This window comes from Gordionus sp. m RMFG-2023, chromosome 3 (assembly GCF_954871325.1).
Source record: "Gordionus sp. m RMFG-2023 chromosome 3, tfGorSpeb1-WG-v2, whole genome shotgun sequence".
Classification (NCBI taxonomy): domain Eukaryota; kingdom Metazoa; phylum Nematomorpha; class Gordioida; order Chordodea; family Parachordodidae; genus Gordionus; species Gordionus sp. m RMFG-2023.
In genome coordinates this window covers 1518416-1533885 of record NC_088777.1, presented here as the reverse complement: position 1 = coordinate 1533885, position 15470 = coordinate 1518416, and the positions used below count along the sequence as shown (strand labels likewise).

Genomic DNA, 15470 nt, shown 5'->3' with positions numbered 1-15470 from the left:
TAAATAAATATATTCGTTTATAATTTCCTTATCTTCAATAAAAAAATATCGTTTTTAATTATATACTGTTTAAAAAGCTAGACAAGTGTGTGTATTTACAAAAGTTTCCAAATTTGTGTGGGAGAAGAGATGTCTTCATGCCCCTTCTTAGCTAAACGCCTATGATATGATATATAAGTGAAAAAAATATGGATAAAAAAACCTGTTAGATTGAGCGAGATCAAAACATTCTATATTAGTGGGATTTCTCTTGAGTTGATCTTTGAAAAGATGGACATAAGAATCAATATCGTCCGCATCCAATCCAAAGTCTTTTTTTTTAAATTTAATTTAAAATAGGTTTAGGTACTAGAGTGAAGTTAGACCCCATTTTTTCTCGACAAATTTTTTTTTAAAAAAATTCAAAAATAAATAAATAAATAATTTATAAACAAAAAGAAAAGAAAATTCAGCCATTTTGTTATGACGAATTAAGTCCAATGGGCCTTGGGTTAGAGCTGGCTGATTAAAATAAATATATTACATTTTTGTTTTTAAACATTTTTTGGGGGCTTTTTGGGACAGAACTAAGAACCTATAACATGTACTCCATACAGGTTATTTCTAGCTCCCTTATAGGAGAGTTGAAAGATAATTTTGATCGTATTTTAAATTGGAAACTTGTAAAAGAAATAATTCAAAAAATGAAACCACAAATAATGACATACCTTCATCATATTTTTGTTGTTTGCCCCTTTCCAAAATCATGTCATTACCTTATATGAAATTAATATATATTTTTATTAAAATCAAGATCTAACCCTGATTATATTTCTCCATGATATCAAAAATTATAATAGTTTGAATATAAAATTTTAAAATATGTTTATTTTACAATATAGCGTCCAAATAAAATAATATCTGTATGGGCTGCCTGCTTACATATCGCCCCAGGACATCATTCTAGATTATAATCAATTGATTTTTTAATTTTAATCACAATACTTTTCATATTTTTATTAAATCGTTAAGTATAAATGTAATAAACATTTTTAGTTAATATTAACACCCCAAAAAAATCCCTTCCTAACAATGTTAATTTTTTATTTTTACCGGAAATAAGAAAACACTTGAAATTTTTTAAATATTTTTTTAAATTTTCCAACGTAAAATTTTAAGGGCTATAAAATGATACATAATTTGTAACTCTATCTTAAGTATTTTTTTAAAAAAACACGATTTAAAGAAATCACGTACTTCGCCATTTTCGACTTTGAAGGCGTATATCTTTTAATCTGGTGAGCTAGCATTCTAAAATTTTGATTTGTTTAACATTTACTACATAAATAACTAACATGCAAAGTTTCATTCATTGATGGTCTGCCGAAAATCTCGTTTTTTTGGTCGATTTGAAGTGGAATCACCCATTTACTATTGTTGAAATATCTTTGGGAAAAAACTTTTTTGATGTCGAAAATTTAGTAATAACTTGTTTATTAAATTTTTGTTTCATGTGATTCAGTTATATTATTTGTGAAATTTTTAAAAAATGAACTACTGATGATCTGTCCAATCAAATAACCCATTCATTTTTTAATACGATGCCAATTTGCTTGGTAATATTTATGTTACTAATGGATGCTTTAAATTTATTAGGTTTAAATATATTTTACTGTATTCTTCCTCCATTTCATGCATACACTATCTTTTGTAAGAAAAACTGTTTTCACCTCTTCCCCCTGTTCTGTTTAGTAGAAAAGGTCCATTATTCCCTTATGGCACTCTTTCTCCAGAATTCAAGTAAAAAGAAGTGTTAACAACTTTTTACTTGAAAAAAATCTTTTTATGAAATAGCTGAGAGTAGCTTAATAAAAATCCGAGTTGTTTAATAATATTTTCGATATGGGGTATAAGATAAATGTAACATTTAAACAATGTTCCTGTGGGTATCTTATACAATGCTCCTGCCCTTGTAGACATATTATGTTAAGGGCTTCACATAATTTGGACAAATATTGCCCAGAATTTTGCAGCAAAAGCATATTCCATATCTTGTAATCCTGATACACATGAAGTGGGCCACCCAAATATTAACATTCATTAATCAAACACATCATCGCATTACAAAAAAAAATTATCACAGAGAGAAAAATATAATAAAAAAATACAGGAATCAACATCCCAGGCTGATTTTTTCTCGCATTTATCACAAGACAAATTTGATTTTGTTCTCAAACAACTTGATATTATGGAGATGTGTAATCAGGTCAGGATGACAAATTGTTTTATATAATCCCCACTAGAGAATGGTATTTTTATTTTATACAAAAATTATAAATATTTTTAAACTATAGATATTGCCACAACCTCATATCCATTACCTCAAGATATCCCAGACATACAGGTGAAGGTATCAGCAATTATACAAAGTAATATTGTATCTAGATTTAAATAAAAATATATATATAACTTCATATAAGATATTGACATGATTTTGGAAAGAGACAAACAACAAAAATATGATGAAAGTTTGTCATTATTTGTAGTTTCATTTAAAAATATATTTCAATTATTAGTTTGCAATTGAAAAAATATGATCAAAAAACATTGTTTTTACTCTTTTTTTAGAATAAAAAGTATTTGGAGAGCAAAATACGTAATCTAATATAACCTTGCTAGAATGAACAGGGCATGGCAGGCGTAAAGAATCCGATCTAACAGTTATTTGTCCAGAAAAAATATCTGTAGAAAATATTAAGATAGGAGAAAGTACTATCCTTCATATAACTTTTGACATTTAATATTAGAATAACCTTGGGCAGAATTTATCAATTTATAATAACTAGCAATATAAATTCAGGCATTTATATAGATTTTTTCATTTACCTTTATTTTAAATTTATAGCAAATGGAATTTTGCAAGAATCCAGAGAAGATATAGAGAATATAATTTTTTTTTATCAGAAAATAAACCCATGGCCTATTCAGAACTTATAAATAGATGAAAAGCAGTTTGGATTATAGCAAGATTATCAAAAAATTAATGATAAAGATAAAATGGAAAAACAGCTTATAATTATCGATAACGATATTTTTACAACTATTTCGACGGGGACATGCAATATCTTAAAAATGATAATGACGATATTAGTCTCATCGTATCATACATTACAATGGAAGCATGGATAAAACTAAATGATTTATAAAATCGTATTATAGCCATTGTTTTGTCAAATAATGTGACATAATTTTGAAAAATGATTTATCTATAATCTCTTAAATTAGTACTATTTCCATTGCCAAAATAATATAAAAAAAACCAGGGACCAAGAGTGAACCGTTAATCCATTATAAATCGTTATAAATATCTGAACCATAACTGTAACCGATATAATTATTTTTTGAATGAGTAAAAAGAACCTTTATAAAAACTGTTTAAACCGGTTCAATTTTTATATTTTAGAAATGGAAATAATTTGAATATTTAGAATTATATAAACTTGCTCTTATAGTACTGGCGGTTCCAGCAACACAAGTTTCTGTAGAAAGGGCTTTTTAGGGGCAAAAATTTGTGTTATAGTCACAACGAACAAAAAGGAATCCATTTATATTAGAAAATATATTACTTATACGTTCAAATTATATATTTAAAAATGAGTTATTTTTAATCTTATATATAATTCATAGATGCTTATAATAAAAATAAATTAGAAGATGGTGTTGCTTCGATGAAAAAAATTTTCTAACCGTAATGAACTTTTATAAACCTTTATAATTAGCTGAACCGAACCTTTATAAATTTCTTTTTAAGAACCATAACCAAAACGTAACCATTATAATTTTTTACATAGTGAACCGTAACTAAGGTCCCTGAAAAAAACCAGGGAAAAATCTACGGTTTTGAATAAATTGTCATTTATTGTTTATATAAATTAAATATTTTGCTCATATTTATAAAATATATATTAATAAAGCTTATTCAGTCATTTATTATATTATAAAATTTGATTTAAGCCACCAATATAAATAAGATTTAATAAAATAACTATTTTTTGCATTAGCCCTTATTCAGATATCAGAAATAATTTTATTATAAAAATTCAAATATCACAATAATGTTATTTTTTAATATATTCTGAACACTAGATAATAATTATTGTTTCTAAAAATTTTGAAAATACTCTTTTAGAAGAAACATTTTGAAAATAAATTTTTTTTTTTAGCAAAAATATAGTTTTAAAAAAACAATGTCTAATTTACAAAAAAACAGGTTTATACACAAAAAACGATATTTTTAAAAAAAAAAAACAAGGTTTGACTTGCTAAAAATAAGGATAGTTTTAACATAAAGGGGCACATAGCCTAATATTTTGTATTTACCTCCCTAAACAGGAGCACATTGCTTAAAATATATAAATGATGTTTACTTTTATACTATTTGTATAATCTTAGAATTGAGTTATTTTAATAATTTAATCACCAAATTACCTTTTTAAATATGGTGCATAAACATGAAAAGATAATATATAATAAACACGTTAGATGACATGATCTCTCACCAATACCCAAAATGGGAGTATATAGCTTTAGTGATTTAAATATTATTGGAAAGTGTAAAGTTATTCAAAAATGGAGGAATAATAAAAACTGAACTAATAATAAAAACTTCCCTTTTTTAAGGGTTGTGCTCAAAATACCAAAAAAATTCAATTAACAATAGAAAAATAAATAAGCTTTTTAAATATAAAAATATGCATAAAAATATAATATAGAAAATTTCAAAAATTTAACATATGATGTACAAAGTGAATTTTAAGAATCTGAGAAAAAAATTACAAGATACCTAGTTCAGTGTTCAATGTTTCCAAGGCACTCCTACCATATTTCATTACATCAATGTCATAGCATATTTTGTTTTCATTGGAATAGTTTTCTAATAATCAAAATTGATAAATAGATATAGTGTTATATTAAAACCATCAAATTCAGATTTAAAGGAAACTAATGGAAATGGGTATATAGTTTGGGTCATTTTATCACAGATAGAATTTATAAATCTAAATTTTTCTAAGGATATCCAATTATCAATTTTAGAATTCTTTTTATCTAAAAATGTTATAACAGAAAATGAATGCAACTAATTGTACCATAAAACATATAATATCTCATGCTTCTTTCCAATCTTTCAATTTTATCCATGCCCAAGGATTTGCATATTGACACACAATTAGTAGAAAAGGGTGTAGAATAATTGATCCTGTAAAAAATATATTAGATAAACCATCAGAATAATATGCCTAGGTCCAATCTCAATTATTTCACAATCATCCTCTTTAAATTTAGATATATAAGAATCTTCAGATTTATCACAGTCAAGTATATAAAGTAATCTAAAAAATATATAATTTTATAAAATATTAAAGGATAAAACTTTTCTTCATCGTAATTGTTAAGCCCATTTACACATTGAACATAATAACACTCTTCTAAATAAATATTTTGTATGTAATCAGGAATAACATTTTTAAATTTATTAATATAATGTTTTTCGATTTCATGATCTACTGATTTATAAAATTTCAAAAGCATAGGCAAATTAAAAAATTGTGCCAAACCGAACTTTTAATTGTTAAACACACAATATTTTGATAGCTTTCTATTACCCTAAACTTTAGCAATTATCAAAGTTCTTAGGCTTCTACTATATAGAAGGGCATATAATACAATCCATTCATTAAAAAAATTTTTTTTTTTTGTGGGAGGAGGGTAATATTTATTAAGATGCCGTATACTATTTGAATGTAATTTGAAAGGGTAAGAGGTAGGGAGGTAGTTTTGATCAAAGTTATTTTTAAAATTTTGATTTGGATTCTTTTTCGCTAATTTTTTTTTATTTGCTCGAAGTAATAAATGGGTATATTCTAAAGGAGGAATTGGGAGGTTTATATTTAGAGGATAAGGGCAATTTGTTTATTTATTAGAAAAGGGGAGGACCAACTCAATATTTTATTTGGAAATATATTATGCACGACTTAAGATTTTGCTCATAGGTAGCACAAAGATTTGAACATCTATTAACGAAATTCTTAAAATCGAGCCGTTTAATAACACTACTTGGAAAATTATAGCTTGATATTCAAAAATATTATATATTTTTTTCAGAAATATATTACCAAGAAGCGATGAAACGTAAAACAGAGAATATTGGGAAAAACGCTCCAAGTCTATAATCGTCTTTCAAAGTAAATCTCGAAAAATACAAATGAAAGGAAAACACATGATAACAAATGACAATAATCTTAACTTTGTAATGAAAGATTCATAAAAAATAAATTATATTACTATTATTGTGATTGATATTTACATATCTTATATCTGGGAGTCCTAGGACTTTTATAGAAAAGGTTGCTAAAAGGTGGAATTTTATAATTTTTTTAAAAAATTTTCCAAAATTTATTAAACTCTAGTATATAATTTAGGTCGTCATCCGGGCTTCGGTCGGGGTTATGTCATAGAATTTCACTTACTACTCTTAGTGTTGTTAAACGATTTGAGATCATTTTAAAAAGGCGGCAAACTCCATATTTCACAGGATATGGTTGATAATAAGAAAGCCAGTAACCAAAATAGGTCACCTAATTTAAGGTTGAGTATATCTTCTACGAGGCATTTAATCTCGAGGTCATGCGCTGCAAGTTTGACATCACATTGAAAGATTTGTTACGATATTAGATTAGATTACTAGATATAAATTATATTTTTACTGTGTCATCGGAAAAATATTGCGAGTCTCAATATTTTGTTTATAGATGCCCAGCCCTTTGTGACACCCAGAAAAATCTTCGGTCTTGCGTAATGTTTTACAGGATAAAATAATTGAGTTAGCTATTTTTAAATATAATTTTAAATCGAGCCTTTTAGCAACTCTAACTACTATTATAATAAATTAATATGTAGGTAACCGTTAAAAAAAATGTATATCTATTACAATTGTAAAATTTAACATAAATTCTTTAATATTAAAATCCGACTTGAGTTTAAAAAGCTTTCATATTTTAGATTTTCCTATCAAAAATTTAGAAAAAAAAATATTTTTACCAATTTCGCCCTAAAATTTAGAATTTTTCGTGATAAATAGAACTGATTTTCAATAATGAATATTGAATTAATTGAAGAAAAAGCTCAACTTTTTGTTAACTCACAAATCAACATAAAAATGGAATGTATATCGAATTTGAACAACCTTAACGTATTTGTGTTTAGATTTTATTTTTATTTTGACGTGTATCGTGGTATAATAATTTAAATCATGAAATGTAGTGATGTTAAACGGCTCGCTTTGTTGCCGATTTTTAAAAACAGCTAACTCACCGCTTCATCCCGAAAAACATTGCCCAAGCCTGAAGATTTTGCTCATAGAAGAAACAAAGGTCTGGTCATACATTATCGAAATCTTGAGGCTTAGGCAAAATATATTTCCGGCTAAAATTTTGAGTTAGCGGTTTTTGAAAACCGGCTCAAAATGAGTCGCATAACAACACTTTCGCTTTTTTTGAGGCGAATATAAATTATAAATAAAATAATTTAATGGCCCAAAAGAAAATAAATATATTTGTTCATTACAATTAACCCTAAGATTTCGTATGAAAGATATATTAAATAAAATATAAATTTGGATTCTAATTATTTAAAAAAGTTAGTATTTAAAAAAAAAGAAAAGGTAAAATTAGTGATTATTTTGTAAAGGGTAAGTGTTTTAGCACACTCATATCACCTAGCTAATGCCGCTCCCGTCTAATATATGCAAACATATCAAAAAATAAACACATTTCCTAACTTATAATGATGGTGGATTAGGCCTATCAACTAATCAATTGATTTGGAAACATATATGCGCCATATATAATACCATCAAACCTAGAAAGGTGTGCATTTAGATTTAAAATTTTTTTTGGCTCTCCCGATATTTATATCTATATTCATATTATAACCAAACCTAAAATATTTAATTTTTTTGTATACTAATAAATAGTATGTAAAATTGAATTACTAAAAGGGAAATACAAGTGTTTCTTAGAAACACTAACCTTTTCCATCTCAGTTCATCACGCATGGCATTGTGATATACTAATATTATATATTTTTTTATATTCATTATTATTTGTTATTTGTTCTATTTTTCAATAATAGATTTTGTAAAGAGTATTATAATATATATTTATATTTTTTTTTACCTTTTGTAGTTTCTATTGGAATATTCTAGAAAACTTAAAATTTATTTTTCAAATCAAAAAGGCAAAAATGTGAGAGTTAAAGCAGCCAGAACTTCTGCAACACTAGTTCCAAAATTGTTTTTCTTCGAATAAAATTTTTGATTTGGGGAATTATATGTATATGTATCAGAAAACGAATCAATTGTTTTTTTTTGTTGGTTTTATATGAATAACTTCTATAATAATTGAGATTCTGCCCAGGAACCATAATTAATCTCATATTCTAGGTTATATTAAAGATATAATCCTAAAGATAATGAACATAATATTAAAAAAAATAAAAATTAATTTAGTTCAATATTAGATGAATGATATATATTATAGCTGTAGTTTCAAACAAAAAAAATTTTTTTTTTCGATTTAAGAACATTTAAATTACTTTTTTTAAAATTTTGTTAAGGCTACAGGCGTTACATTCTATATAGAAGTTTTAAAAAAAATTAACTTGAAATTAACGTCTTGATATTTTTTTTTTCCTGCAAAATATTTTAAATTTTAAAAAAAAATTATGGAAAAATAATGAGAATATATTCCTATGTATTTGGGATTATAATTTTAAAAAAAATCATCTAAGAGATTTAAGAGAAAAGCGAGGAATAAATAAATTTTCAAAAAATAATGGTAGAAGGTTTAACCTTTGTTTTTCGAACAGACCTTTCCTTTCCTTTCCTTTCCTTTCCTTTCCTTTCCTTTCCTTTCCTTTCCTTTCCTTTCCTTTCCTTTCCTTTCCTTTCCTTTCCTTTCCTTTCCTTTCCTTTCCTTTCCTTTCCTTTCCTTTCCTTTCCTTTCCTTTCCTTTCCTTTCCTTTCCTATTTTTTTTAAAAAAAATATGTCATTTTTACCACTATTTTTTTTTACCATTCTTTCGAAACAAATTATCATTTGAAAAGAGCAATTTACTTTAAGAATAAATATATATAATATTTAATAAACTTATAAATTTATTCAATGAAAAATCAGATGAAATATCTAGAAGATTATATAAAAAAAAATCTGAATATTGGTTTAAAATTATTTTGTGCATCAATGGTTATGCAGAAAAAATATATTGGAAAATAGTCGAAAAATGAGCCATATTTTTTTTTATTAAAAAGAATAAAATATAATATAATATTTAACAACTTATAATGTATACAATGTTTATAAATGGATGTCTATAAAAATTATATTAAAAGGAAAGAAAGAAAGAAAGAAAGAAAGAAAGAAAGAAAGAAAGAAAGAAAGAAAGAAAGAAAGAAAGAAAGAAAGAAAGAAAGAAAGAAAGAAAGAAAGAAAGAAAGAAAGAAAGAAAGAAAGAAAGAAAGAAAGAAAGAAAGAAAAAAGAATATTTTTATAGAAAAAAAACTAAGATATCCTTATTTTTTCGAGAATAATTTTGCCTCATAAAAATTAAAGAGGTTTACAAGAAATGACATAAAGTAATATTTATTTCCTATAACGACCATCTTTGCGTCATCTTAGAAACACTAAAAAGACAAATTTGTTCATTGATATAAAAGATATTCATTTTTTTTAAAAAGAAATGTACAATCATATGTGCGTAATTAATCGAAATTTGGAAGGAACGACACATGTCATTCCTTAGATTATTTATTAAACAAGTAACATGGTAAATTGAATTTTAATTCAACATCTAATTATCATTAATCAAAACTGAAAAAAAGAGAAGATAAAAACGTGAGATGGGAAAACTTTGATCTTTCAGTGTGAATTATTTGAAATATAGCAAAGTTTAATAAATATTTTAGTCTACATCTATAAAATCGCGGTAAAACATATGGGAATCTGGCAGCGCGATCTGCCAATCACGAGAGAATGAGCGATAATACAGAAGCTGAAGAAATAGCTTTAAAATATGAGATATTTAATAGTTATATTTTGGAAGGGGAAAAATGTTCCAAATATATGAATTTTGACGAACCATGCCTCAAGATGTAAGATCCAAAGACATGGGTAAATATTTTTGGGGTTAAACATTTAGATAGCGTTCTATTGATATAAATATCTGGATCCAACTGGCAGCCCGATCTGCCAATCATGAAATTGATTGATAGTATACCTTTCAATTTATTCAAAACCGCAAAAAACATCTTTATTTTTTTTAGACTAATCCAAAAAAAATTGATTTAAATCACTATTTAGATTAATCATTCCATAGATGGAATATTATTTCATTTAGAGAAACTTTCTCGTGGGAAATTATGATTTTTAGGCTGTACTTGTCTAGTTTCATTTAATCGTTAACCAGAACTCCCTATAATGATGGATATGCAATTTTACTAAACATGTCAATGCGGAGAAACTAGAAATCTTTGTTAATTCAATATCACCAAGAAAAGAATAATATAATTTAGCAATGATAATTGGGGTTTAGAAGAGAAAAAAAAAATATAATATAATAGTTTAAATAATTCTAGGATGATTATATATTTTTTATCTCTTATAAATGCCGAAATTGTCGATATTCGCACTAGTTTTCGCCATTTATGCGATATTACACTCTTCGCGCGATTATTTTTGTCACCCAATCGGATTTAAGTTATTTTATATAAATTATTTAATACTTTATGTGTGTGTATCCTCTAGGAAAAAACGACGAATGATACACGATTGTTAAAGACAAATTAACCCACATTAACATAATTACCGGAATATTTTTGACACATTTTAACATCAAAATCGATATTATATTACTACATTACAGCATAGTGCGACTTACAAGATTATAGTAATACTATTAAATGGTTCGTTGAGCGAATTTTAATAAAGATAACTTTTATATTTTAGCCAGAAACCTATCTAAGAATAAGCCTTCCTTTTATATTAACATAATTAGAGACCTCTATCGGAGATATTTATATTTTATTACCTATTTTTTAAAAAATTATTAAATTAATTTTTTTTTCTTTTTTTGTATTTTTTCACCCCCCTTCCCCCTTCATTTCTGTTATCTGTATATTTCCTCCATTTTGTAATATTTTAAAAGAATTTTAAACATTATCATTCTGATTAATTTCTAAAAAAAAATTGTTTTAGCGAAATATTAAACTTAATAAATACTAATATTTTGAATTATATATATTATGTTGTAGTATTCAAATCTACTTTTAAACAAAATCAAGAAAAAAACCAAGATTGTCTTATGAAAATTTTTATATTTTTTTAATTTCAGACTTATGTAAATGAATATTATAAGAAAAAGATATATAATTTCAGGATATTTTTTACTGTTTACTAGTCTTGCTAAATTACCTAAGTTTAGTCAAGCTTTTATAAACCTCTAAGTTGAGTCTCATCTTGAAGATCGATTCGACGAATATGATTGGTTAAAAACCCATGGCTACGCTGCGTTATAGCTTCATAGCTGACTAAAGTTAGGTGGTACACTATACTATTTACGGAACTTATTATTTTTCGCACATAATTTTTAATCTTTTATACTTTTAATTTTTCTTTGTATTTATTTTATTTTATCTCTTAAAATTTTTTTACTTTTTAATTTGATAATTTAGTATTATTATATGGTTATGAATGAATAAAACGTTTAAAATATTTTCTCGAATACAGCAATTGATTTTCAACCCCGACTAAATAATATATACTATTTTTTAATTTTATATGATATATTGTATATATATATAACAGTTAATAATATTTATACTAATTTTTAAAAAAATACACTAAAAATTCGAACCGTTATTTATAACGGTTCAGTTTATTTACGGTTCACGTAAAAAATTATAATGGTTACGTTTTAGTTACGGTTCTTAAGAAGAAATTTATAAAGGTTGGCTTCCTATTCAGCTAATTATAAAGGTTTATAAAGGTTCATAACGGTTAGAATTTTTTTTTTTATTGAAGCGACACCAACTTCTAATTTATTTTTATTATAAGCATCTATGAATCATATATAAAATATATATATATATATAAGATTCAAAATAACTCATTTTTTAAATATAGTATTTGAACGTATAAGTAATATATTTTCTTAATATAAATGGATTCCTTTTTGTTAGATGTGACGATAACACAAATTTTGGCCCCGAAAAAGCCCTTTCTACCGTAACTTGTGTTACGGGAACCGCCAGTACTATAAGAGCAAGTAAATATAAATCTGGATATTCAAATTATTTCAAAAACTGAACCGGTTTGAACCAGTTTAATCGTTTTTTATAAAGGTTATTTTTTACTCCTTCAAAAAATAATTATATCGGTTCGGTTACGGTTATGGTTCAAATATTCATAACGGTTTATAATGGTTTAACGGTTCGTTACGGTTCACTCAGGGTCCCTGGACCGGAAGTGCCCTAAAAATAAAAATATCAAGCCAATCCGATCCAATTATTGATTTAGATCTGGAATTAAATTAATTCCTGCTTCCACAAATATGGAATGGATTGGCGCCAAAATTTTCTCACAAAGAAAAAGAATGTAATAATCAAAGTTGCTTGTAGGGTTTATCATAAAATCTTGTTTTATGTTTAAATATCAAAAATCAATTTTTATAAAGTTTTTTTTATAGTTTTTTTTTTAGAAAATTAATTTAATTTTTTGGAATAGAAAATAATATGTAAATACGAAAAACGAATGGTACATACAAAACAAATTATGAAATGAATAAAACAAATGATGAAATAATGAATAAAACATATTATGAAATGAATAAAACAAATTTTTTTTTGGTATAAAAATATAACAAGAAAAAACTTTGGGTTAATTATTGTATATCGTTGAATGTTATTGATTTTTATACAAAAAATTGATTCTTCATACAAATAAATTAATTTTTATTACAAAAATATTGATATTTTGCACAAAATAAATGAACTTATATATAAAAAAATTGATTTTTCTTTTGAGTAACGTCTGTGACTTAGTCGGTGAATGAATTATTATAAACCGTATTAATGATCTGAATTGGGATCCAGGAAGGACAGCCAACTAATTGGTTCTACGGGGTGTTATATATAAAATATCGGGCGTAACGCTCATTACCGAAAACATTTATTAGCCCCTCTTTATAAATTAAGGAGACAAATTGATATAAATATTTGGTTATCATCCAAATAAGGGTATACCAATAGAAATAAGGAATAAATGAGCCAATAGAAATACGATTTTTTTTGATCACTCGGCACAAGTTAAATAATATATTAATTTTTTTACAAAAAAATGATCGAATTTCGCATTAAGATGTATTGTTTTACATATAATCATTATTTATCGCAATTTTAGATTAGAACAAAAACTATTCAAGATTATGACCCCTTTATTAATATGATCGTCTTATGATTCGAAGTATTTATAACTATTTACACAAAAGTTTTATACCAATAACTATAATTTTAGGGCCAAATCGTTGAATATATAATTCCGATTAGACTCCATGCAACAAATGGCTTTTTAACTGGTAAAATTGGCCGTCTCTAGAATGTTCGGATCTCACCGTGCTCCCCCCGACTACGCCCCAGTGGAAATGGGCCTGCACGAACTCGTAGGCTACCGCCTTCCCATCCCCGAGCAGCCTTTAGCAGAAACCCGTAACGCGTTTTTTCTATTCTCCACGTACTGGTAACCGGACTCTCCAATTCGTATTGCGGAAATGCAGAGAATAATCCTTGAAGTTGGCTTTGATGGTTTCGCTCGTTCTGATATTTATCGGTGACTGTACGGAAAGCGAGGGCGATTTTACGCTACTCAGATTACCGTTTCTTTGTTTAACCGCGAGCTGCCTTCGAGTGTACTGAACGTTAATAGAATTGGGGTATCCCCCCCCGTCTCTATGATGCATCCTTTCCTGTACAAAAAGTCGATATCCGCTCGGACACTCCATATTTTATCGTGCGTTAGATCGTTGTAAAAGTGAATTATTATAGTTAATATGACGAATTTATGATTGATAAGAAATCCAATAATTTTCATTTAATTTAAAAAAATATTTTAAATAAATTAAAATAATATTTTTAACCGAAATTTAAAATTTTTTAGATTTTCTTTTGCTAAAATTTTTCGAATATCAATTTTTTTAAATTTTTTTTTATTTACTGAACATTTTTTTAAAAATCTAAATATATTTTAAATTTAATTTTATAAATATAAATAAACATTTATTATATATAACTTATTTTTATTTTTTGTGGTAATATTATTAATTGTCAAAATTTAACCTTAATCTTAAAAAATTAAACTTTTTTTTATTCTAATATTTTGCAACTATATAAAGTAAAAGAGAAGAGAAGAGAAGAGAAGAGAAGAGAAGAGAAGAGAAGAGAAGAGAAGAGAAGAGAAGAGAAGAGAAGAGAAGAGAAGAGAAGAGAAGAAATTTTTTTTTAAAGAAACTTAAAAATGATAAAAGGATGGAAACCAAAATCTATAAACTCCATAATAAATATCAGATAAAATATTATTCAAAATGATGAAAATGACCTTGATATTAAATATAACCTGAATTATATTTTTTATATTTCACTTGTGGAGGAATTTGGTGAAAAATTTTTTTTTTTTAATATTAATTATCTATATAAAAATATAAAAAAAAAATTCGAAAATCAATCGATTATTATACATAATTTTTTTTTCTTTAAAAATGAAAACAAATAAATTTTGGTGACAATATGATGAGACTTCTTTATTTTGATCAGTGAAGGTAAATCGCGCATGCTCAGATCAGTTTCTGACCATTAACTCAATCCAAGCATATGACGAAACCCAAAAAATGATTAATGTAATATATGCCCATATTGAGATCTGTGATATATAATAATACCTAGAACTGACATTTATAATAATGCATTTGAAAGCGCTTTGTTGAATGCAAATCAGCTGGTCCCGCCCATTTTGGTTACCCATATAGTAATTATTCCATATTAAAAACTACCATTAAATTGATAACTTTCTTGCCTCATTATCTCGATGATCAGGCGATTCTTTCATAAAGTTTGCCGTAATTAAAATGGCGTCCCCAGCTGTTTTTCAATGATGTACAGTTTTAATGAATGCATCGTCAGTCTAGGTATTATTTTATGTCATTGATTGAGATATGAAATCTATTGATAATAAGATCCTTTACCGAGAGAAAATTCATGAAATCTGATTTAACCAGAAATGTAAAAAATCCACATAAAAATTAGAATACGCTAAGAGAATTTTCTGAGGGTGCGAAATTGTAACGGCGAAATTGTTAAAAAAATTTGCCCTGCGAGTATACTCCTGTAC

At 26.0% G+C, this 15470-nt stretch overlaps 1 protein-coding gene across 1 annotated transcript in view; it reads right to left on the bottom strand.

The window, feature by feature from the left end:
- LOC135925941 (phosphoribosylformylglycinamidine synthase-like) overlaps positions 1-14088 on the bottom strand; it is a 31585-nt gene extending 17497 nt beyond the window's left edge. Inside the window, exons 1-8 of the mRNA XM_065461539.1 lie at positions 13962-14088; positions 13702-13920; positions 5411-5465; positions 5277-5369; positions 5127-5236; positions 4957-5085; positions 4823-4912; positions 203-311 (exon numbers count right to left, since the gene is read on the bottom strand). Coding sequence (XP_065317611.1) covers positions 203-311; positions 4823-4912; positions 4957-5085; positions 5127-5236; positions 5277-5369; positions 5411-5465; positions 13702-13920; positions 13962-14088 — 932 coding nt within the window. The remainder of the gene's footprint in view (positions 1-202; positions 312-4822; positions 4913-4956; positions 5086-5126; positions 5237-5276; positions 5370-5410; positions 5466-13701; positions 13921-13961) is intronic.
- Positions 14089-15470: the final 1382 nt, after the last annotated feature.